Source organism: Catharus ustulatus, chromosome Z (genome assembly GCF_009819885.2).
Source record: "Catharus ustulatus isolate bCatUst1 chromosome Z, bCatUst1.pri.v2, whole genome shotgun sequence".
Classification (NCBI taxonomy): domain Eukaryota; kingdom Metazoa; phylum Chordata; class Aves; order Passeriformes; family Turdidae; genus Catharus; species Catharus ustulatus.
In genome coordinates, this window is record NC_046262.2 from 32355535 (window position 1) to 32381992 (window position 26458).

Genomic DNA, 26458 nt, shown 5'->3' on the forward strand with positions numbered 1-26458 from the left:
TTCAATAGTTGTAGCCAAAAAGATGCTGCTGTCTTGTACATTATTGTCTTAAAAAAGAAGTTCAGCAGGTAAGATCGTAGACTCTTTCAACATGTACATACCAAAAAATGTACTCGCTGCTGTGTAGAACAATATTTTAATCATTTGTATGCATTCTCAAGGTAACTTTAAAGAATTTGCTGGAAGCTATTAACTTCTAATGTACAGAGCAGGATGTCATGCCAAAAAAATCTTGTTTCTTGTATGTTACCAAATTCATTTAACTGGAAAATTTTTCCATGCAGAGGATTTTTTTTTCTGCATATCTAAGTGCAGAATATATAACTGGACTGTAAACTGCACGATCACATTCCACAGTTTAGCAAATAAAAATATTAACAAAGGTATATTTATCAAAATACTTAACAAAGAGCTCTCAAAATTTGATTTATCAGTTAGCCTCACTGTTGCATAATTTTGATCAGAGCACACAAGAGTTTAAAATAAAAACAAAAATCAACTACATACACTGCACACTGAGCAATTCCAGGACAAGGTATGAGTTTATTTAACTAATGCAAATCAGGAAACTGACTTGATGGTGGAATTATTAGGCACTTGTTTGTTAGAGAGTTTCTTAATTTCACTGGTGTCAAGAGGTTTGATAGACCCCATATCAAATAAGTGCCTCATAGTGCTCCCTGAAATGCAATCTGCTTTTCTGCTTTGACTAATTGTACTGAAAATAAAACTAATATATACTTCTGAAATTAGATACTTACGGTGAAAATACCCATCAGCTGAGTGTAAAAGAGTCGACTTATTCCACCTAATATTATTAGACCCATGAAGGCAGATATTCTTAGGAGAGCAAGTTCATGTCTAAATACAAACACATCCTAGAACAAGACAGAAAGAAGAGAGAGACTTTAGCAGTTACAAATTAATTAAAGTCTTCAAACCAAGTGGAAATACTAGATAAGAGTTTTAAGAGGTGTTCTCAAAGCCTTAAAGTTGAAGGTAAATATTGGATTTTGAGCTACATTGCACACCACTCATGTATTTATACACATTTTAAAGCAGAAACCAATAATCTTTTCTTTATACACGTTAACAGCTGGGGGTTTATTCTGACAGACTGTTAAACAACTCCTTCAAGTAGTTAAGGTTTTGGGAATAGATCAAGTTCAAATGGGTTATTTCTGAATCTTCCATCTCAAACTGTGACAGATTACTTACTACACACAAACTATATAATACAGGAAAACTACTCCATTAAACAGTCTGATTTATTAAGACTCTTATACCTTGGCTACCAGGCACAGCAGACTTCCTTTTCACATCACCTCTTCTGAAAGAAAATAAACAGCATTCCAAGACTGACACTTGAAGATTATACCTACAAAGTCCAAGTATCTGTACTGGATTGTTCTCACTGTAGTGCTGTCTATTATCAAACATAAACTATCTGTAACTTTGAAATTTTGGCCTTGAGTGGATTACTGCCAATTTGGATAAGGGTGAACAGTACAGATGCTTCAACATACACAGGAATATGCAGGTATTTGATCAGCTGCATTGTAAAGTCTGTTCTCATCCAGCAGAAAATACGAAAAGCATTACAGAGTATTATGTAATGTCTTCAAAGGCTAGAGTACCTTATTTTTAATCACAGGAGAACATTTTTACATGACAGTTACAGTAGTTTCACGAATACAAGCGCACGGAGTATAAGCCGCACTTCCGGTGCGTTGACAATGTTGATGTCTTTGTCAATAAATAGGTCGCACCCCGAATATTAGCTGCACTTTCGTTCGTAGCGAGAATCCGTGCGCAGCTTTCACAAATTTGCCAATTAGTAACAGGATCGCGGCATAGCGGGCTTTACTGGCTCGGGGCGGGGCCAGGCAGGCTCGGCCCGCTCATGGTTGCCGACAGGGGCGGGTGGCCCAGCTCGGCGCTACGGCTCGGCTGGGCCGGCCAGGCGGTGCTGCCGCTGCCACCAGGCTCCCTGGCTCCCCGCTCCCGTCTGCACCGCCACTGCCGTGTTTGCTCCCCCTGGCCAGCACTGCTGGCCCCCGCACCGCCGGGCTCCCCTACGCTGCTGGCCCCGGTTCTCCTGGGCTCCAGTGGACTGCTAGCCCCCCTTCTACCGGGCTTCTCCCCGCTGCCGGGCAGCCCTGCCCACCGGGCTTCCTGCTTCTGCTATCCTCCCCTATGCAGTCTGGCTCCCGTGCACTGCCAGCCCTGCTTCTACAAGGCTTCTCCCCGCCGCCGGGCAGCTCTGCCTGCAGGGCTTCCTGCTTCTGCTATCCTCCCCTATGCAGTCTGGCTCCCGTGCACTGCCAGCCCTGCTTCTGCCGGGCTTCTCCCCGCCGCCGGGCAGCCCTGCCCACCGGGCTTCCTGCTTCTGCTATCCTCCCCTGTGCAGTCGGGCTCCCGTGCACTGCCTGCCCCGCTTCTGCTGGGCTCCCTCGCCCTGCTGGCCCGGGCTCAGCCACCCGCCCCCCGCACTGCTGGCCCCTCCTCTGCCAGGCTTTCCCACCTCTGCCAGGGCTGGCCGGGCGCCAGCTTGGCTTGGGGCTGCCGCGGGCTCTCACTTCCGTTTTGGCAGCTTTTAGAATATTGTTCATATATTAGCTGCCCCCGAATATTGGCCGCACTTCCGGGTTTCCATCAAAATTTTTATCAAATTGCTGCGGCTTGTATTCGTGAAATTACTGTACATTAGGTGAACTGTGAGTTCAGACCCCATTCTCTTATTTTTAAGTTACAATTACATTCACAAGGATGTTTTTTGACTACACATATCTGTTTTTCCACTTACAAAAGCTAGATCATGGCAAGAAAATATTAAAACCTTTCAAGTAAACTTGAAATCATAACTACGATATAGAAGAGAACTGAATGAAAAAACAAAACAAAAAAATACCCCAACCAACCACCAACAGAGCAACAACAAAAAAATCCCCAAAACACTGCTTATGTTCAACCACTAGAACTTGAGGAACAAGGATACTGGGTTCTAATTAAACAGAAAATAGTTAAAGCAATTTATGTTTAGCAAAAAACAAAAAAATCTGATTTTTCATTTAAGCAATTTTCACGAAGGTTCTAAATATAAACCTGGGAAAAAAAGTTTAAACTGTCTACTAAAGCTGTGAAGAAAGTCAGTACTTAATGAACAAGTAGAAATCACTAGTTAAGCAGCTAAGACAAAAAACAACCCCCAACAGTCTTTCCCAAATGATTGCAATGGTGCATTCCCTCTCCGCTCCCTTGTTAATACTGGCCTTCCTGCTGCTGTAGAAAATATATTAATTTCCACTTCTTTTAACTCTTCTTATTCATTTAATGAGCTAAGTCAAAGAAAAATCAACTCAAAAGCAGCCATACTATTCCTTATTTCCCTTTCCATTAGCTAATGAAAGCTTTAAAGAAAAGCAAGATAAGACTTTTACTAGTTGTAAAATACTACTTCATATCTTCAGTGGTATGTTTTATTATATTAGAAAGGTTTTGATGTATTGAAGCTCAACTTCACAAGAAATAGTAAAATGTAAGAGAAGAGTGCCAACAGTAAAATTACATTCTGAATCTAGCATGACACTCCACCATTAGCATCCCCTGCAACATTAATTTAGAAGAGTTTCTTCTCTTGAACGTTTCAGCATAAAAAATACATCACCAAACACACGACAAAAGAGAATCGCAGCATAAGAAGAGATGTTGCAGTTTCATCTGACTCTTTTAACCAATGTTAAACCAGAGGTACAAAAAAGATAGACCTTTCACACTAAAGGTCACATAATCATAGAATCACAAAACGGTCTGCATTGCAAAGGACCTTAAAGACCACTTAGTCCCTGCTGTGGAAGGGATACCTTTCACTACAGCAGGTTAATCAGACCTCCATCAAATCTGGCCTTAAACACTTCCAGGGATAGGGTCCATAAATTCTCTAGGCAACTTCTTGCCGTATCTCCTTAGCCTCTGAGTAAAGAACTTCTTAATATGTAATTTCAACCTACTGTCAGTTTGACGCCATTCCCTCTTCTCCTGCCACTGCATGCTCCTGTAAATAGAAGATCTCTGTCTTTCTTGTGGGATCCCCTCAGGTAACAGAAGCCTTCTCTTTTCAGGATGAACAAACCCAAATCACGGATTCACAGAATGATGAGGGTTGAAAAGGACCTCTGGAGATCATTCAGTCTAAGCCCCCAGCCAAAGTAGGGTCACCTAGAACATGTGACACAACAATGCATCCAGGTGGATTTTGAGTGTCTCCAGAGAGGCTCAACAACCGCCCCAGCCAGCTGTTCCAGTGTTTTGTCACCCTCAGTGTAAAGAAGTTCTGCCTCAGGTTGCAGAATGTCTTTTTAGTGGATTGCACCTCAACCAGTTGCTGGGCATCACTGAAGAGAGACTGGCACCACCCTCCTGACACCCACCACTGAGATATTTCTGTGTATTGATGAGATCCCCTCTCAGTCTTCTCTCCTCCAGACCAAAGAAACCCAGCTCCCAGAGTCTCTCCTCATAAGAGAGAAGCTCCAGACCCCTGATCATCCTTGTGGCTCTCCACTGGACCCTCTCCACCAGCTCCTTGTCTCTCTTGTGCTAAGGAGCCCAGGACTGGACACAGCACTCCAGGTATGGCCTCACTAGGGCTGAGTAGAGGGGAGGGATCACCTCCCTTCACTGCTGGCCACACCCTTCCCAGTGTACCCCAGGATACCCTTGGCCCTCCTGGCCACAGGAGCACTGCCAGCTCATGGACAGCTTGTGATGCACCAGAAGTCCCAGGTCCTTCTCCACACAGCTGCTCTGCAGGAGCTCAGCCCCAGCCTCTGCTGGCACTTGGGGCTGCTCCTCCCCACGTGCAGGATCCAGCACTTGCCCTTGTTGAGCCTCAGGTTTCTCTCTGCCCGACCCTCCAGCGGATCCAGGTCCTGGAATGGCAGCAGAGCCTTCAGGTGGATCAGCCACTGCTCCCAGTTTAGTGTCACCAGCAAACTTGCTGAGGGTGCGTTTGATCCCTTCCTCCAGGTCATTGATAAGCAAGTTGAATAAGATTGGTCCCAGTATTGATCACTTGGGAATACCACTGGCTGCAGACCACCTGCTGGACTACAATGATCATGACTCTCTGAGCTCTGCCATTCAACCAGTTCTTGATCCATCCCACTGTCCATTCCTCTAACCCACATTTCCTGAGCTTACCTATGAGGATCTTATGGGAGACAGTGTCAAAAGCCTTGCTGAAGCTCAGGTAGACAACATTCACTGCTTTCCCCTTGTCGACCCATCCCGCCATGCCATCACAGAAGGCCATCAGATTGGTCAAATATGATTTGCCTTTGGCAAGTCCGTCCTGACTACTCCATTTCTTTTATATGCCTGGTTATGGCCTCCAGAGTGATCACGTTTCTAGGGGTGATGGTGAGGCTGTCTGGCCAGTAGTTTCCCAGGTCCTCTTTGTTGCCCTATTTGAAGATGAGAGTGATACTGGTTTTCCTCCAGTCATCACCTCTCCTCCATTATTCTTCAAAGAAGATGCAGAGTAGGCTTAGCAACATCTGCCCGTTCCCTTAGCAGCTGTGTGTGCATCCCATCAGGGCCTACAGATTTACAGTTTTGTCTGCCTAGCAAAATGATCTCTAACCAAACCCTCAGTGGCAAGGACATGTCATCTTTTCTCCAGCCTTCCTCTCCTGCCTCCAGGGTCTGGGACTCCTGAAGGGTGACCTCAGGAGTAAAGTCTGAGGTGAAGAAAGAATTCACTCTGCCCTCTCTGCGGCATCTGTTACCAGGTTACCCATCTGATTTCATCAGCATCCCCACATTTTCCCTAACCTTTCTTTTGCTGCTGATGCACTTGTAGATGCCCTTCTAGTGGCCATTGATATCTCTTGACAGATCCAGTTCCAACAGGCCTTGCTTTTCCTTGCTGCATCCCTGCATAATCTGTCAATACTCCTATATTCCTCCAATATGCCTTCTCTTTTTTCCATATCCCTAGCAAATGTATTCCTAAGCAATTATGCCCTCAAACCTGTACAAACAGAACAACTTTTTCCATAGAAAACCAAAGTACAGTAATTTCACAAATACAAGCCGCACCATTTTGACTTAGATTTTGCTCTCAAACTGGAAATGCGGCCAATATTCAGGAGCGGTTAATATGTGAATAATTTTCTGACATTTACAACCCCAGAAGTGCCAGCCAGGGTGCCGAGCCGAGCGCCTGCCAGTAAAACCCATGATTTCGCGATTGTTACAAACTGGTTACTGTGTTGCGCGGCGGGTGGGGCCAGCTCAGCGCCGGCAGCGTGGGGGAGGGAGGGAGGCAGGGGAGCTCCCTACTTCAGGCTGGGGAGAGGCTGTGCTGACATCCCCACAGCTCAGGGAGGAGGCAGGGGGCTCTGCCCCCGCTCTCTGCCACCGCGGCGAGACCGGGCCGCGCCCCGTGTTCGCCCACCGCCACCACGGCGAGAGCGAGGCGAGCTCCGCGCCCACCCGCCGCCACCGCGGTGAGAGCGAGGCGAGCTCCGTGTTCGCCCGTCGCCACCGCGGCGGGAGCGGGCCGTGCCCCGTGCTCGCCCACCGCCACCGCGGTGGGAGTGGGCCGGGGTGAGCGACCCCAGAGGTGGTGGCCAGCCCCAAGAGGCCCCACCGAGTGGCCCCAGTGAGCTGGGCTACCTGGCCCCATCAGCAGCCCCTAGCAGGCCGAGCCTGCACAGCCCGAGCCGAGCCAGTAAACCCCGCCCTGCTGCGGTTCTGTTACTATTTGGCAACTTTGTTGCACGGGGGTCCTCACTGCGAACGACAGAGTTGTTTATATTCAGGTGCGGCTTATTTATGGACAAAAAACGAAATATTTGCCAACACCCAGAGATGCGGTTTATACTCAGTGCGGCTTGTATTCGTGAAATCACTGTATATGCAGTAACTGGGTGTTTTTCCAATCAGACTTTTAAAACAGAATGACTCACAAAATTCTACATAGGTGACCCCCACTATGAATGCTACCACTGACTAGAACAGTTACCATGGCTTTATATTCTCATAGAAGAGAGAGGTCAAAAACAACAATGGGTCCAGCTCAAGATTATAGTCCATTATAAGATCACGGCTTCCAAATTCAACTCTCTTTGTACCCTACCAACAATAACAACAACAAAAGAAAAACACTCAAAAACATGTAACAAGTCCCTGACATATGCATTATTGTGTAACTGTTTTCAACAATTTATAGTATTCCTTTAAAGCAGCACACTGTAATGAGGACAGAGCTTTCAGAAGGAAACATGGGACGATTGTATCTGTTCCAGAAGAGACTATATTCATAATTTGTCATTTATAATTGAAGATTAAATTTATGCATTCTTTATTCTTTACTGAAATATCACACACACACAGATTAATATACAAGAAAATATATAAAGTGAACCCTTTTTTTCTTGGGGAACAATACTTCGTGTAACACATGATAACCTGCTTGTCTGTTCTCAGTTGTAAATGCCTGAGATGTCTGACCCAGCCTGCTGATGAAGCCAGTCTATCAACTTGGCTATCACAAAAACAGTATATAATACAAAAGAAAGCCTGGCCTTCAAGAAAGCAAACGAAAAAAATACAGACTTCAGATTTTGCAGGAAGAAAGAGGAAGGATTTAATTCAATATTCATGTACTGTCCTTATAACTGTAGTGTAGGAGAGCAGGGTTGGGTTGGTTTGCAGAACTCTGAGAAGGAAAATTTGGATATTTTAATTTTTTAAAAAACTCTCCCATCCCATACATAATTTTATGATTCTAAGAGAAAAAATTTCCTTTTGACTCCCTTTAAAGTATAAATGGACTTTGGATGATACATATTTCCAGATTTTAATTAATATTAGTCAATGCACAATATTAGTATTACTGCAAAAATCCTTTTCCAAAGTCAGATGATTTATAACTACAGAAACAGGAACAAAATAAAACTAAACCCAACCAAAGAGACCTAGGTTTTTGTATGTCAGGTTTGGCTATGACAATTATTGCAGCAACATTTCTAGCAAACAGAATGTATCAGCAGAATTTCTTTTGCTTAGAAAATTAAAAGCCTTCTATAAATAAGGTAAAATATACTTCCACAGCATTTACTTTTGCAATTTGACCAGCTGTATCTAGAATCTCTGCCAGCACAGCCACGGAGAGAGCAACCAGGTAGTGCTAAGAAATCTAGTATCTATTCTTCTCATTTCAGTATTCAAAGATTGACTACTTCCTAAAAGATACAGCCTTCCTGACATTTTTTCATGAAGACGTAAAATTAAGAATATTCATGTGTTAACCTCTGAAAATCACCAAAGCTTGCAGAAGAACTAATAAGCTGATTTTATTTGAACAATATATTTTCCTTGTGCTATCATCCCACGTAATCAATTTAATTACCATCTCCTTTATTTCTAGCAGTAGTTGCACTCCTCCTGCTGGACAAACAGAGGCAACAACCATTACCTATCTTGCTGGCAGTGTATCAGCTGCAAGAACCAAGACTACTATGAAGCAATTTTCTGCAATAAGAGGTGAAGCTGAAAGATTGCATTTCCATAGAAACGGCTTTCTCCATTACTTTTAGAGCTATCACCTTTAACTCAGAATAGTTAACTAAAAATTTAAAAATAATTTAAAAAAAATTATTAAAAAATAGAAACACAAGTTTTAATTCAGAAAGAGACACTAACAGGCGATCAAATTTTCACAATACATTAATCAGTACTGTAACAAAATTATTATTTCACAATAGCACTAAAATCAATTTTAATTCTACAGCTTCTGTGTTTTGTATTACTATATATCTGAAGGATAAAAAAAAGGCACACTGTCAAAAAATTCACAAGTATTTTTAATGAGCAAGAATAAGCTTATTCCAGATGGTTGTTTAGTAAAAAAAAAAAATCCAGTTCTTTGAATCTGTGCTAAACACTAGCCCATGTCAATTCAGAAAATGTAATCTCTCAGTAACAGCCAAAATTTCAATAAAAAATTGTTCTTTTGTGAAAGGCTGAAGGTACAGCACTCTCTGGAATGCTGTGGTGCTTCAGCTTTATTTAATACAGGAAGACAAAAAGAATTTTGCAGAATGCTTGCCTAAAACCCTAACTACTCCTAAGCCAATCTTCTCACCAGTCCTGTTCATTTGGTGTCAAAAAGTCATAGTTCTGACAAATTATTCTGTGGCACAAACCTATACAGCATCACATCCTTAGCAACACTTTAAAAAATCAGCTTCATGTAACTCTGGTATCATCTTCCAGGCAGATATATTGACTAGGCATGCCAACAAACTATTTCAATTTTCTCTACTTCACTGTGTGCTTTCCCATTCTGCAGCTGAAAACCTGAGAAAGCTAAACACTACTCAGTGTAAAACTGTACTTAACGAAAGTCTGAACAGCCCAGACCTGCTGTGTCTAATGTTTCTCTATATCGTATAAACATATTTTTCTCTCTGGGGCACAGAATACTGTATACTATAGCACTGATCCATTTTTTAAAAGGAAAAGTTGTAGTGTTTATATAAGGAAATTGATAAAACCAAAAAAACCCACAGGTAAAATCAAACAAAACTAAACAGAGTACAGCTCTCTGTAAACTTAGGCAGCCAAATGCAGGAACCTGATCCACTCTTCAGACAAACACATTAAAATAGGTTAAAAACAATTGTTGCACATTTATTCTGCCTCCTAACCTGCCAAAGGGAGATATTAAAAAGGAGATATTAAAATTAGGCCTCTCTCCAGAAGATGTCAAATGAATCCAGTTATATCGGCAAGAACAAATTTCATGCATATTCATATTCATTTCTTTAACTGTCATCATTAATAAATATTTATTATCACCTCTTTAGGTATTGTAAAACATCTGAAGTAAATGTGATTTCCCTTTCCCTCTCTTGCACAGATCACCTTCAAACAAATAATTTGCTTACCCTACATACTACTTTTAAAAAGTAAGGGCCAACAGACAGAACTTAGGCTCATTACCTAACACAGTCTAATGACATGAAGTAATATATTCAGGGAATGTTCACAATAAAAAGAAAATACACTACCATGACATTATACTATTAAAAGCTAACAAGTCTGTTTCAGTGCCTATGAAAAGATGCTCCAAGCAGACAGCAAATTATGTTCTGCTACATATTTCTAGAGTCCCTTTAATGATTTAAATGGAAGTGTTGATATAGATGGAAAAACATAATAAAATTCCTTTAGAATACAAACTTTTTAAGGAATGAGTAACAACAATCCTCAACTTCAGAACGTTCTACATAATAAAAACTTGGTATCTATACATTTGAATATAGCACTTCTATAAGTCTTGGATTATCCAAGGAATACAGTCTTCCTACACTTTCAGCTCTCCTTTGCCACATCATCTTCACATATACTTTTATGAGAACAACCCATCCACTTCAGACTGATACAGGAACAAATAAGAAGTTCAGAGGACTATGCCCCATCCTTTCCAGAAGTAGTATTTTTCACTAAGTGAAATTCTTATATACAGTAATTTCATGACCATAAGGCGCACCAGACTATAAGGCACACCCCCCAGGAGTCGGCAAATTTCGCAACTTTGTAGATCATATAAGGCGCACCAGACTATAAGGCGCACTTTTTTTTGCAGCGAGGATCCGTGCCGCGCACAACAAAGCAACTAATCAGTAATGGAATCCCGCGATCATGGAGTTTACTGGCAGGTGCTCAATTTGCAAACATTTTTCACAGATTGGTGTAGCCTTTAAACGCAGTCCAAAGCGCCCTCCCCGTGCACGGGGTCCGGCACTCCCACCCGCTCCCGGTGCTGGCTGCTGAGGCAGGGCTCAAGGCGGTGGCGGTTCAGGGCAGCTCAGAGCGCTCGGGGCTCACCACGGCACAGAGAGGCTGGGGCCCGCGGCGGCACAGAGCGGGCGTGGCTCGTGGCGGCACGGAGCAGCAGCAGCTCGGAGCGGCTCAGAGCGGCAGTGGCTTGGAGCGGACACGGCTCGGAGCTCCCGCGGCTCGCAGCTTCTGCGGCAGCCCGCTCCCTCCCTCCCCACACTGCTCCAGCAGCCCCATGCAGCTCTGGGAGCCCCGTGCACCCCCAGGCTTTTCCCCCGTGCTGGTGCAGCCCCGATGCCACTGCTGGGCAGGCTCTGCTCAGCTCGGGACTGTTGCGAGCTCGCACTTCTGGGTTGGCGAATTTTGCAACTTTGTACACTATATAAGGTGCACTGGACTATAAGGTGCACTTCCAGGTTCAGGGAAAAATTTTAGTCAAAAGGGTGTGCCCTATAGTTGTGAAATTACTGTAATGTAAAACACAAAATCATACGACAAACTTTACTTGTTCAAAAAAAAATGGAAAATGAGACTTGCCTTACCCACAAAGAAGGGTAATTTAAAAATCTTCTGCACCTCAGTATTCGGAAAAAATCTCAACAAAATTAAGAGTGCAATATCTGAGATTAACTTATTCTCTTTACTTATGACATCTGGAATGTTACCTAATTTTGAAAATGCTTTAAACTTGTTTTCTAGGTTTTTCTCTTCAGTGTACTTGTACTTTGGTATAGTCCAGTACAAATACAAAGTTCATTTCAGATTTAGGCTAGAAGTTTTTATATTTCTTCATAAGCAAGATGGTGCGACAGTTTTCTTATAAAGGAGCTCTAACTATGCTGTTCCAGCACTTTCAAGCACTGAGCAACTTTCAAGCAACTTCTTCAATATTCTCAATGCTCAGATAATAGGCATAAATAAACACCAGATTCTAGGTTTACAATATAAGTTTCATACTGGAAGAAATTTCTTTATTTTTTACTCTACTCTAGTCAGTAAGTCCATTTTCTCTGTGTATACAATTGCCTTTTACTGATGACAACACATGGAAATACTGTAATTATTTATATATAATCAACATAAAACAAACCCAACTTAATTCTCCCTTAACCCACATAACCTTTTCAAAGCAACAGAAAATACTGCTACAAAACCAATGTATATTTTTTCCTCTTGTAAAATGATCATGTGTTTTTCTCCTTTCTTAAAAAAGCAGTAACAGCTTTTTAAAACATGACATTAGGATAACTATTTATTCCGCATAAATTTACTTAGAAGAAAGTAAAAGGAAATTTGAATATATCTAAAGTAGTTACCTTACTTCTTTGCAGTACTCACAATCACCTCCAAAGAAAGCTAACTGGCTCTTCCCTCTTTTCCCAGATTTCTAAGAAAACACAGAGAAATCCTACGTCCTTCTATTAAAATATTTTGTTACTTACCATAAATCAGTTTGCTTACTTAATAACATACAGCTAGTTGAACTCTCTTCACTCTCTCTTCTCTGAGAGTGAAGCTGAGTCACCAAAGATGTGTAGTAACCATGTGTAGATGCCAAAACAAATAACATTGCAATACTATTTGTTCACAAGAAAACAGGTTCTTACCCAGTTTTCTTTTTTCAGAGGCAAAAAGTAGTAGTAATGGCAGAAGTCAAGTATCAGCGTATAGGAACTAAGGATCTGGGTGTAGAAACACAGTTGTAAAAACAGCCAGTGATTGTCTTCACCAACACAATTATTAATCCTGCAGAGAAACAAAGTGTACATATAAAAAACAGAAATACAAATACTTCAACACTAAAATTATGATACTGTGAATGAAGACTTTATGATTGCTTATGGAGCAAACTACTGGATCCCTTGCACCACAACTTGAAGTGCAGGTTGCACTACTGAGATCATTGCTTAGAACCGGAGACACATTTGTCTGTATTTTCATACAGTAAAGACACTGCTGCAAGTTTAAGTAAAGCTCTAGTAATAAAACTGGTTTTTTTAAGTCTGCAAAATTTCACAGTAATATGTTTTGTCTTCTGCTACTCAATACACTTCACAGGTTATGAACGACAGACAGTCCAAAAACTAGGAATGCAAACAAATGCTTTAAAATAAATGTGATCACAGGCTATCCCAATAACAAAGAACTTAGAAATAACAAATTACTTAGAAATGAACCAAAGGCACAGAAGACAATACAATCACGGCTATTCAGAAACTCCTTCTGCATGAAGAGTAAAGGAAACACAAGGATTCTATCTACATTAAGATGAAAAACCTTTGAAATTGGGGCACAGTCTGCCTCACAGAAGTTACATGGATGCAATTTCATACAAGCATTGGCACAAACATCAGTACCAAGCTAAGCCAGTGTGACAGAAACACTATACTAGTACTATTCTCTGAAGCAGCAAAAACTTGACAAAATAGGTATCTTGAAAAACAGCTACACCAACATAAGGGAATCCTGATGTCAATGCTGCCCTCTGCAATTTCTCTTGCTAAAAATGGTATCTCAGAACTACTTTCATAAATGTTTTTACATTTCACTCTGGGTTTTACTGTAGATACATGAAAGCTCAAATTTATTACTTCCTTGCTTTAAATGCCTAAATGAGTAAGCACCACTGGAAAAGAAACAGGAAAAATGAGCAGCAGCCAACACCACAAATTTCTAAATGATTCACTAAAACAACAGTAGATTGGTAGAAGAAATGTCCTGATTTTACCATGGACAGTGGTGATCCATCCTCCTCACACAATGTCCACAGCGACTGCAGTGGTGTGAACGCTTTGGTCTCATCATATTGCATTTGTAGCATAATTCCCAACGTTCTCGTTCTAGGTGAAAATGTAAAGACATGTTAGAGAGATTTAAACTCAGTTATGTGTACTCATAATAAATCTGTGTGCTTGTAATTCTAATTAAAAAACCAAATCTTACTATGATCTGAGAAGGATAAGCACCACATAAAAAGCTTTTTCCCACTGTGACCTTAATTAAACTGGAAGATATTACTGCTACTCTGTACCAGTTTCCTTCTCCAAAATGCTCCCTCTTCCTATATATTTCTACGAAGTAATTATTACAGGACAAAAGTTGTGACTCAGACAAGGAAGAATGTAACTCAATTATTTCCTTACATTTCTACTGTGAAAAAGTTATCCGCTAGACAGAATCAGGATACAATTTGGCTGCTATTCCAGAACCTCCTGAGGAAATACTGGTACTGACAGCTAACTAAAACATGACACACAATGAACACTTCAGGAGCATCTTCCATCTCAAAGCATTTTAAAGACATGCATATCACCATATGCAATTTTACACATAAGGTAATCAAAGAAAGAGATAGACAACAGACTCGTATTTACAAATATATACTATTTTTAAATTACTAATGTGAGATTTTTTAAAAGCTAATCTCCAGAGATACTGAGTAGTTGAAAAGTACCAGGACTACTATTGTTCAGATTGGCTATTTTTAGAGGAATTCTTTGAAAATGAAAATTCAAATTACATGTTCAAAAATTTCATCATCACATGGGAAACAAGAAAGATTAACACCAAATAATTCCAGTCACAAAAGCATATATTTTCTGTCTTTAAGGAAAACAGGTGGATAACTGAGAAACTTAAATACTTTGACTGTTCAACTTTGTTTCTACCTAAATAAACTGGTTTTGAGGCACAAAAATTTGTCAGCTCTCAGGGACAGAGGGACAGGGGAAAAAGCTTAATATTTACAGTAGGACATTCTGAAATTTTACACTGTAAAACTCTGTCGCTATGTAAACAAAGTTATATTTAGCACTTCTGAGCCACCAGCAAGCTGCTTTAATCTGGTCTTTCTTGCTGAAAAATAACATTTGGATACTGGAAGCACAGTAATTTTACAACTATAAGGCGCACCGGACTATAAGGCGCACCCCCTGGGAGTTGGTAAATTGCGCAACTTTGTAGATCATATAAGGCCCACCGGACTATAAGGCGCACTTTTTTTTTGCAGTGAGGATCCACCCCCAGCTTCCCCCACACGGTTGCTGGTTGAGGCCCCGCCTCAACCCGGTAGCCATGGGCCCCTGGGCCCGCCTGTACCCAGCAGGGCCGGGCTATGCCTGCCGCTGCTCGGTGCCACATTCCTGCGGCCGGGCTATGCCCGCCGCTGCTCCATGCAGCGTCCCTGGGGCCGGGGTATGCCCACCACTGCTCAGTCCCACCTCCCCAGGGCCAGGGCATGCCTGCCAGGGCGCCACAGGCCCCCGGGCCCCCCTGCACCTGGCAGCCCCGGCCCCACGGCCCCGCCTCCACCCGGCTGCCGCGCCCCCGCGGCCCCACCTCCACCCAGCAGCTGTGGCCCTGCCGGCTCCACCCAGCAGCTCGCGGCTCACACTTCCAGGTTGGCAAATTTCCGAACTTTTGCCCATATATAAGGCACACCGGATTATAAGGCGCACTTCTGGGTTTGGGCCAAAATTTTAGTCAAAAGGGTGCGCCCTATAGTCATGAAATTACTGTAAAGAAGCCCAATATCTGAGATCATTAAACTAGTAATAATGACAGATGGAAACTGATTTACAATCTGTTCCTATAAATCCAGTGTCACAAAGGTGTCACTCACTAATAGGGTAGCTACCAGCAGTGTTCAGAAACACCCCAACTCATTTTTTAACACAATTTATACTACGCAAAGATGTAGCCTCCTGTCAGCCTAGAGAATACCAGAGAACTGAAGTCCAAAAGTACAAAATCCCTGATATGACATACCAAGTCAAAATATCAAAGTAATGACCTAGCCTAAATGTTTCACCTTCAGAAGTACTTGTAAAGTGTGACTGCCATATGAACTGAATGGAGCATGCAACGGTTGGAGAGCTATTGAAAGAGATACCTTAAATTAGAAAAAAACATTTGTGTACAAAGGATATTTGCACTGCTTCCGGTACTTTGAAGGCAAATAAAAACTCCAGTATAAATCTGTCTGTAACTAACAAGCGTCTTCATTATCCAGCTCATGTTGCTCTTCCTGCAGCAAAACCTCTGACTCCAGAACCCAAGTCTCAAACACCTGATGTTTTACTGGATCAAACCACCAACTGCCAGAAGCAGAAAGAACAGTGGCATGAGATTTTCTGCAACTTCTGCTGACACATCTGAATCCCAGAGAGATACACTCCTTTCCACGATCAGCTGTCTACTTCATGAGCATCATATCATTAGCACTAAGGCTAAAAGATCACATTTCCAAACACATCATCCTAGATTTTCAGTAGCACTGGGAAGAGAGCAAAATTTTATTCTGGGCATTCACCACATCTCACGATAAAACTGAAGTATTCACCCTCACTGTATGGGATACATTTTCTTCATTCGTGAAGTGTTATCTGTTAATGTAAGAAAGCTCCTGCTGTTTAACAGCCCTACTTCATTCTAAACTCCTCAATAAAAGCTCTATGATTAGATAATAGCACCCAGCAGTTCATAAAAATACTGTCTTTCTCTGTGGAGAATCATTAACGTTTTAAATTTTCTCCAGGTTCTGGAGCACTGGATATTGTATAGGAATTGTGGGATAAATTTATAAGGACAGAAAGGACCAGTGCCATTAAGCTGCTACTTCGCAGAAATGCAGTGTAATTAGCACCATGGTTTGGGTTTTTTTTTGTTAATAGACCACATAATCATAAGACTCTGGGAAAAACAAGGGTAAAAAAAACAGATAAAATCCAACCTAGCAAAACCTTCCACCACCATTTTCAACACTGTATAAATTTAATTATACAAAAACTATAGAAGTAAAATCACTAGCCACGTCTTAACATTTTTCATTAAATATTATCAAGTTAGTAGTATATGCAATATGTTTGAAAGTCTACAATGCAAAAAAAATCTTCCCTAGCAGAAGATCCTATATAACTGAACTTTCTTGTAGAATACAAGTTTTGGAAAAAGAAATTTTGAGATTACACAAGGAAAAGTCCTAGAAATTCACATCTTAAAAAACAGTGATATACTACAAACTTTATTCAGCAGAGACAGCTCATGGTTTCCATTCAATTTCACAAAGTCAGAAAATGTATCCCTAATAATTTTGAGGATATTAAAATAACCTTCATTCAATTATACACAAACAATTTAACACACCTGTAATTGGTATCTTTGGATTTTCAGGCAGTTTTCCTGGATCTGCTACTGAGGCTCTAAATAATGAAGCTATGCAAAACAATGAGCAGAAGTAATAACCTAAAAAACATAAATAAGCATTTGTTAGTCTTTTTCATATGTGCAAAGTGCACTATATCAAAAATACAGATGCTCCAGAACTCAGTTGGAAAATACTCAGCCTTCTCATTCAATTCCAGATATATTTTTCATATTAAGTATACAACATTAAGTACTCCCTAATAAACAGAGTGAAAGAAGTAGTTAGCAGTTGTCATAGGACCAGCAGGTGCTATTATGACCACATTACTGTTTTTAAGAAGTTCTTCCACTGTCTTACCACACAAGCACCAATTATATCACACCTCAAAGCCTCCATACAAAAAATATTGCCAATAGTGCATCTTCACCTTCAAGTTTGCTCTAGACATAATTCAAGCATTTTCCCCAGCAAATCTATCAACAAAACTTATCTGAGCTAAACCACAAAGAGACATATAAAAAACGAACAAAATTTAGTTTGTTGCCAGTCATCAGTACTATCACACCAAATTCTTACAGGCACTTAGAGATGTGAACCTGAAATCAGTTCTAAGGACCTGAAAGTCACATTCAGGCTTTTCACCAGTTTCCACAAAAACAAGTTCCACAATAACACCTGTGAAATAAAGCATCTCAGATTCTCAGAACACAAAAATGTAGGATGCATCCACTACTCTTACCCTTTATTTTGCCTTCTTTACTTTCACCCTAGTTTTTATTTTCTATTTTCTAAAATTTTTTTAATGTATGTTAAGCAGAGACACTATTTTATTAGTAGAAAGAAGTTAAAATTACTTACACAAAACTGCCACAACTGAAATATTTCCCTCTTCATAATGAGGAAAAAGGATGACCTTTGGAATGAAGATTGTATTGTACAGCCAGACGAAGATAATTAAGCCCATGCAGCACCAACCCTGAGGGTCAACCACAAAGTGAATTCGTCGCCCCATCAAACACCAACAGGTAATAAAATTATCACGACCAAGGAAGATAATCCTAAAGAGAGTAATAAAAAAATATTTTTTTAAAAAAAGAGTGAATTAGCTACTATAGTGCAACCTATAGGGCTCATACATTAAAATTCATACATTCAAGTAAGAAAGAAAAAATCTGCCAGTTATTGATTTAAAGAATTACATAAAAATTCACAAATATTTCACATACATTTTTCGAGCACCAGGTAGAAAGATATTCATTAGTTACATCTAGCTAAAAAGTAACATTTATCACCAAGATGCAAGTAAAACCACTACCTGGGAAAACTATTAAGTAATAAGTAAAACAGCAACTGTCAGGTGGTAATAGCAAAGAAAACTCTTCCACCAAAGCAGAAAGGTTGCAAAGCAAATAAGAAATATAGGGAATTAATTACATTCTAAATACTCTTTATATGCTAAAATAGTCAAAAGCTTCACTAAGAATTTGGGATTTCCTTGCTTAAAAAACCTCCTTCACAACACTAATAGCAAACCAAGCGAGAAAAGAGTCTTTACCCTGGCATGTCTCACACAGATTATTAAAAACTTAATACAATAGAACATTTTTTATTAATCACATTTAAAACATCAAGGTTTCCATCCTTACATTTTAGTGGGCTGGGTTCCTTTTGGTTTTAGACTGAAGAAACCTCAGCAAGTCCCACAATGTGAACTTCTGAGTTTCACAAACTGATCTCCATAACAACACAGCACTAAGTCCTAACTACTATTCAGAACAACTATCAGGGGAGGGATTACTACTAGTATTTTTTTTATTTTATTATTTTTTTCATACACATATTTTATTATTGCAACACACACATAAATCCCAGTCTGCTCTCTTACCCATTAGTTTGCCCAATTTCTGGGTTTCAGCAATCTTGTCCATTTCTGATGGATTTCTTTCCATTCCTTTCAGTTTCTACTTGCTGCATTGAAATTTTGTTTATCAAACATCCCCGTTTAAAGGGGTTTGCTTACTTGTTTCATGTTTGATTTCCTCAATTGCATTCAAAATTTCTTTACTTAAAACTATTCACAAATTTAATTAATGTATTTTCTTCTTTTTTTAGATGTCTCACCAAAATCACATCCAAACAAGTTGCCATTTCTCCACTCTCCTTCGCATTATTCATCATAACCCTTTGTTTGCTATCTTCTAATGTAGTAGTATGCCCATTCAAGTATCACAGAGTAATAAACGTTTTTCTTTCTAACCTAAAAAATACGGAATTTCCTAACTTTTGCTTTTAGAACCATATTGTACATTGAATAAAGCTGTTGTGCTGTTAAAACTTGTTTTTAAGACCATGATAATCATAAAACCTATCTAGGCCTATAATCTCTCTTAATATCTAGCATGCATGCACTACTGGCTGCTGCACACATGGTCTATACGTAGTATGGTATATATACATACATCAATGCATCAAGATATATCCAAAACACACTCATGTACAAACTCTAGACATAATACGATGTTGTATTATACTACTGAGTCTGCAGTTCTTAATGTTTCTAAATTGTAAGCTACCTGTGGAAACCAGCAGGTTTAGAATAAAAAAAAACATTTTATATACATTAATGTCACAACTATAAGGCGCACCGGATTATAAGGCGTACCTCCAGGAGTCAGCAAATTTCGCAGCTTTGTACATTGTATAAGGTGCACTGGACTACAAGGCGCACTTTTTTTTTTTGCAGTGAGGAGCTGTGCCGCTTGCAACAAAGTAACGAACTAGTGACAGGGGCTGCCTGCGGTCCGGGGCGGCTCAGGGCTGCCATGGTACGGTTGCAGTTCGCACTTCCGAGTTGGTTCAGGGTGGCCACTGGCTCCCTCCCTCCCTCCCTCCCTGCCCTGCCAGGGCCGCCCGCCTCCCTCCCCACGCGCCACTCCAGTCAGGCCCGGGCCAGCAGCTCCTTGGCCCCGCTCCCCACTCGAGCCAGGCCAGGGCCAGTGGTTCCTAGCCCCATCTCGCCACTCCAGCCGGGTTGGGGCTGGAGGCTCCCTGCCTCCCTGCCCCACTCCTGCCAGGTGGGGCCACCAGCTCCCTGCACCCCGCCCCGCACGGCTCGGTACCCCCGCAGCGCTGCCCCTGCCCGCAGCTCGCACTTCCGTGTTGGAAAATTTCGCAACTTCATACATTATATAAGGCGCACCGGACTATAAGGTGCACTTCCGGGTTCGGGCCAAAATTTTAGTCAAAAGGGTGCGCCTTATAGTTGTGAAATCACTGTACTAAGTATGCACTGATGAAGGACCCATCTCATCAAGCAGATAAGCTGAGGGAAGTGAGCAAACTGCACATTCAAGGGTGCTGAAAAGGAGTCAGACCAGATCCCCACAAATTCCTGCAGCTACAGGAAAAGCAGACAGATCCTCAGCTTGTCAAGTCTGACATGGAGACGCAGATTACAGCAAAGTCTGGGAGCCTCTGAGCCCCAGCACCCAGAGGACAGTTCCTGTCCACCTGCAGCTCTGATCTGTGGAGCAGGTTCCAAGCCCTGGCAGCACCTATGGACAGAAGCTGTGTCCATGAAAGCCTCTGAGCCATCCGTGCCCGACTCCTATGGCAGTATGAGAAGTAATGAACAGTGGTGGGTCCCTGCTTCTGGGACAGACACCTCTGCTGGCCCAACCTGTCACCACAAAGTATGCTGCTTGCCAGGGGCTTGGGTCCTGAATGCCATGGACAGACTGTTACTGAGACTGGTAGTAGTTTGGCCCTTCCTTTGACTATTATCCTCAGCTGCTCTTCCATTCAGGAACCATGGACACAGTCAGGGGAAACTGGGAGTGTACCAAGCATGAGTACACAGTTCACAGAGTGTTGGCCAAAGTCCAGTAGTCTTGGTCCTGATGCAATGGGTATGAAGTGGGAGAACTTGAGAAGCAGATAGATCCTGCAAATGAGCAAGTGGCTGTGCACAATTTACAACCACAGAACTTTCCATGAGGCTCCAGAACTGAAGGTGAAGGTGAACAAGATCCACCTGAAATTACATGGGGTAAAAGTATTTTAGGGAATGCTTAAACAAAGAATGATGATAGAGGAAGGTGGTGACCCCTTAATGAGCAAGGAAGTGGTAGTCACAGTTTGCAAGCAAAGGATGCAGGATGATGCGGAAAACAGAGACCTTAGAATCGACCAAACCAAGGTGAAGTGGGGCTGCACCATGTGTGTGCACACAACAGACAAAGGAATACCACTCAGGTGCACTAAGATAGGGTTAGGAAAACTAAGGTCCTCCTAGAGTTGAATCTGGTGAGTGATAGGAAATTCCAAGAGCAAGATTTGTACAGGTACATGAGCAGCATAAAAGCTAGAGGAAACATCAGCCTGCTGCTGAAAAAAATCAAAATTACACTTTATTATTACTTTGGTCTTTCATGGGAAGAAGACCTGCGTTTTTGGAATTCCAGGTCCCTGAGACCTATAAAAGTCTAGAGGAAAATGTAGAGGACAAAAGACTTACTCTAAGTGAGGGAGGATCAGATTAACAAATTTTTCAGTGAACTGGACCTAACACTCCCATGTGACCTGCTAAGGCACCAACCTGAGTGCTAAGAAAGCTGGTCCTGTCATTGTGACGTCATTCTCAACTACATTTGCAAGTTTTATGCTGATGGGTGACATTCCAGAAGACTCAAGAAAACAAATGCCAATGAAAATCCTGTTTTCAAGGACAAGAAGGAGGAGTCAGGCCTACTAGCCCTTCCCTTTTCCCTGGGAAGGTGAAGGAAACAATCCTGGAAACTACTTTCAAATACAGGAAGTACAAGAAGGTGACTGGGAATAATCACCATAAATTTACAATGGGAAAATCATACAGACTGAAAGAAACACAGAGGCCAAAAAACCCAAATGTAGCTAGAAACACTGCTGACCACTGAGGAATCCATCTGTTTTCCATCCTACCAGAGCAGCAGAGATTCCATGACTACAAAGCACTTCCTCATAATGGGAAATAAGGTCTCAACAAACAAAAGAGAGAGAAGTAATTACTGAAATACTTGTTCCTGAGTGACCTACAGTAGTTTCACGAATACAAGCCGCACGGATTATAAGCCGCACTTCCGGTGCCTCGACAATGTTCCTGTCTTTGTCAATAGATAAACTGCACCCCGAATATTAGCTGCACTTTCGTTCGTCGCGAGAATCCGTGCGCAGCTTTCACAAATTGGCCAATTAGTAACAGGATCGCGGCATAGCGGGCTTTACTGGCTCGGGGCGGGGCCAGGAAGGCTCGGCCCGCTCATAGTTGCCAATGGGGCCGGCTGGCCCAGCTCAGCGCCACGGCTCGGCGGGGCTGGCCGGGTGGTGCTGCCGCCGCCGCCGCCGCCGGGCTCGCTGGCCCCCCTCTCCCGTCAGCACCGCGCCGCGCTGCGTTCGCTCGCCCGGCCGGCAGGCTGCTGCCGCCGCCGCCGGGCTCGCCGCCCGCCCCGCGCCGTGTTCGCTCGCCCGGCCGGCGGGCTGCCACCGCCGCCGCCAGGCTCACCGGCCGCCCCCTCCCGTCTGCACCGCCGCCGCGTTTCCTCGCCCTGGCCGGCACTGCAGGCCCCCGCACCACCGGGCTCGCCCACGCTGCTGGCCCCGATTCTGCTGGGCTTCCCCCGCTGCCAGGTAGCCCCACCCACCGGCCTTCCTGCTTCTGCCATGCTCCCCTGCACTGCTAGCCCCAGTTCTCCCGGGCTCCCCCGCCCTGCTGGCCCAGGCTCTGCCGCCCCCCTGCCCCGCCCTGCTGGCTCAGGCTCTGCCGCCCGCCCCCCACACTGCTGGCCCCGCCTCTGCCAGGCTTTCCCACCTCTGCCGGGGCCGGCCGGGCTCCAGCTTGGCTTGGGGCTGCCGCGGGCTCTCACTTCCATGTTGGCAGCTTTTAGATTTTTGTTAATGTATTAGCCGCCCCGGAATATTGGCCGCACTTCCGGGTTTCCACCAAAATTTTGGTCAAATTGGTGCGGCTTGTATTCGTGAAATTACTGTACTTATACGATGTATGAGCAATAAGAAGTGAGAGAGATTCAGGAGAACACAGTAAGAAGCCTGTCAAGGAAGCATATTCCAAATTCTTAATTCTCAGTGACTTACTTTTGCCTGCATGACCATATTCACTTTTATAATTACAAAACCAAGACAAACCAGCCACCCTCAGAACAATACTTTGGATGGCAAATTCCACAAATAAGCCAAAACTACGCAAATACAGGCCTCACTCTCAGGACAGGGTGATTTTTCATCTGTCTTCTCTATCTTCTGAAAGAGACAGAAAATAGTGTAATACACACACAACCATTATCACTTGTTCAAAAGGCAGCATATGACTGTCTATTCTGTTTTTCAAACCCCACCTTACTTACTGAGTTGAGTTGTCTCCAAACTGACACATTAATTCTAACTAGATTTTTCCACATCTTAGCTCTAGGCCATTTCATATTTAAAATGATGTAAGGGTTCAGAGAAAGGTCTATGCAAAACTGCATTACTGCCAGTCTATTTCAGTTACATAAATTTGCTTCCTGTCTACTATAATGGTAAATTTTTATATTTTTCATTATGCTCTGTCAGCAATAGCAAATAAATTATGTTAATATATTGACTTACACTGGCAAAGTGAGTTTTTTTCCTCTTTCTCTGGGTTTATGTACTATGCATAAATATATAAAGTGGGAGGAATAAAGAAAAACGAAGAGTTTAAAAATCTGATAACTAGGAAGGAAGTATTAAATGAAAATTTAAGTCACAAAGTGAATTTATTAGTCTTTTAAATACAATATCAAGTCACAAAGTGAATTTACTACTCTTTTAAATACAATATCAAGAAAAAGAAACAACTGATATCATATAATTTTGTTCTCAAAATTCATTATTTCTAATCCGAAAAACTACAACACACAAAGAAAAAAGCTCTATGAGAAGGTTTAAAACAAATAAACTGAGAGAAACAATTAAGTGATTTATATCTGCATACATTTAGTATTCATACAAGCAATTAAATTCTCCAAGCAAAGCAATTTTCTAATGAAATAATTTAGAAGAAAATACAGAGCACTAACATCAGAGGTTTTGTGGTTTTCTTCTCTTGCTCCCTAATTTACAGATATTTCTTCTAAACAACTCAAATAAAGCCATTTGAAAGCCAACAGTAGCTGTGCCTATGAAAAGCTTCAGCTGCACCAGAACATGACTGAGTCTTTCCTACATGACTGGGAATTGCTCTTGCCTTTCCAAAAAATACTTTTATTACAGGATGCCTGGACAGCATTTTTTCCTAACCCTTTTCTTTTTGCCCAGTTCCATCAATGGTATCATAAACTCAGTATTTTGTTCACTACAATCACCTGCAATACGACTCTTCATGAGACATTCACAGAATATTGAGACCACAGAATGAGTCAGGCAGGCAGAAAGTCAATTGCAACAAATGAGAAAGTTTTGTGCTAACCAGAAATGTTAACGTGAAATATAAATTGCTTTAACAAACTCATTTGAAAGCAACCTTAGAAAAATAAAAAGTATACAATTTTGCATCAAGATTGTACCAAAACATACTTAGAAAACTGTATTTCATATACCCAACACAAGCAGTATGTATTCTCATCCTAAGAAGCACAACAGTCAACTCTGGGGACATCCTGTTTCTTGCACGTTTATGGGTGTTGCACTGATACACAACTAGAAACCATGCCCCACTTTAGCCCTGCTCATTAAGAAAAGTATGACTTCTGAAATGTAACTTGCAGACCTTTTTCCGCAAATCCCTGAACAAGTACAGAACAACACAAATCAGTAACTTTTTGTATTGTTTGCTGTGAAACACAGTTTTAAGACTCCACACAAACTGAATGATACCATGCCCTATATAATACACATTTCGAGAGCGGAAAAAACAGCACTTTCTAAAAAGGCTGTGTCCTAAGGAAGTCAGAAAGAGGAACAGAGAGTAGAAACAAAAGACAGCCACAGTTCTCGTAATATTTGTGAGAGCTAAGGCAAGGCAGCAACAATCAACAGCCTTCCCCAGTTTCTGGATCTAGCTGCATTTTTACACCAGTGAGTTTCCTGAAATCTGAAGAATAACTGGCAAAGATTACTGGTACTAAAACTTAAAAATATACTTCAACATGAAAAAACAAGGTGGACTTGAAACAGTCGACTAAACTTCTTTTACAAACTAGATTTTTAATTAATCACGTTAGGTTATCAAGTGTCAGAACAGAATTGCCATTAAGCTTTTTGCTACTCTTCTGTTTAATAAATCAGAATAGGTAGGTATCTGAAAAAATAGTTAACACAAGCAACAGCATGTTTTGCTATGACAAAACCCCACACACCTGGCATTTCTCATGTTTATACAATGGATGGTTGCACTAGAGACCTCGGCGCAATGCAGTTGTTAGGTGGCTGTTGGCAGGTTTGTGAAGGCAGGCAAGACGTTCCCACCCAGTTACTATTCATTGATAGGATCTAGCAAAGCATACGTGTAAACATCCACTGTAAGTATAAAATATGTCACCCGGCTTGGAGAGGGATGTGGCCTGACATTAACATAGGTACACCTTACCCTCCTCATCACAAGTCCATGAGAACTACCTTCACCTACTGTTGATCAAACAGCCACTCTCAGCCAGACAAAGGATGTTACTTTGAGACCATTACTGTGTGGATCATCAGTCTGAGGGGAAGGAAGACCTACTATTCCATCTGGAGCTGGAAAACGAAAGTGTGAGCCCAAGGGAAACCAAGGCCATCACATTTCCTTGTGCCGCGCTGCTCAACACACAGCCCGTCAAACCCACGTGCCTCTCCCACTACCGCCTCAACACCAGCGAACACCCTCCTCCGCCTCCTCTGCAGGGCAACAGCACCCTGGAGCTGCACGAAAACGACAGCAGCATCTCCCTATTTCACAGCTGGGGAAACACCAGCCAGACTGCCCAGGGCTCCCCACCCAGCTCCCAGCACAGACAGCAGCACCGCTGGAGGGGAGGAGCAGGGATGGAGGAAGCCCCGAGCCGATGCCGGTGCCGCCGCCCGCCCCTCCCGCCGGCCTGGCCCGACCCGACCTGGCCCGCTCCCGGCGGAACGGGGGTCGCGCGCGCCGCCCCCCGCCCGGGCACGCGGCGGAACCAACCGTGGGCTTCCGCCGCTCCAGCAGCGCGTGCGCGCTCCGAGCGCCCGGCGGGCGGGACCGCGCCCCGCGGGGAGGGAGCGGCGGGGGCCGAGCCGCCCTTCGGACCCGCCCGAGCCGAGGCCAGCCCGGCCGAGCCGAGCCCAGCCCGCCTCGGATGCGAGGGGCGTGCGCGCGGCGGGGGCGGCCCTGGTCTGTGGACCCGTGGTCTGCCCTGCCCGGTGGGAAACGCGTTTGACGATCAGCCGCGTTTCCCCAGGGCTGGAGTTCCCTGTCGCTGTCCCGTTCCC

At 42.7% G+C, this 26458-nt stretch overlaps 1 protein-coding gene across 2 annotated transcripts in view; it reads right to left on the minus strand.

Annotated features, from left to right (window-relative positions):
• Positions 1-26216, minus strand: part of ZDHHC21 (zinc finger DHHC-type palmitoyltransferase 21) — a 50191-nt gene extending 23975 nt beyond the window's left edge. Inside the window, exons 1-6 of one of the 2 annotated variants that reach the window (XR_004420791.1) lie at positions 26172-26216; positions 17858-18057; positions 16999-17097; positions 13583-13694; positions 12462-12600; positions 762-878 (exon numbers count right to left, since the gene is read on the minus strand). Coding sequence is in view for 1 of the 2 variants with exons in the window: in XM_033086043.2 (XP_032941934.1) it covers positions 762-878; positions 12462-12600; positions 13583-13694; positions 16999-17097; positions 17858-18057; positions 25372-25385 (681 nt within the window). In the remaining variant the exon portion in view is untranslated. Of the gene's footprint in view, positions 1-761; positions 879-12461; positions 12601-13582; positions 13695-16998; positions 17098-17857; positions 18058-25371; positions 26024-26171 lie in introns of those variants that run through there. The other variant, XM_033086043.2, reaches the window with a different exon arrangement.
• Positions 26217-26458: the final 242 nt, after the last annotated feature.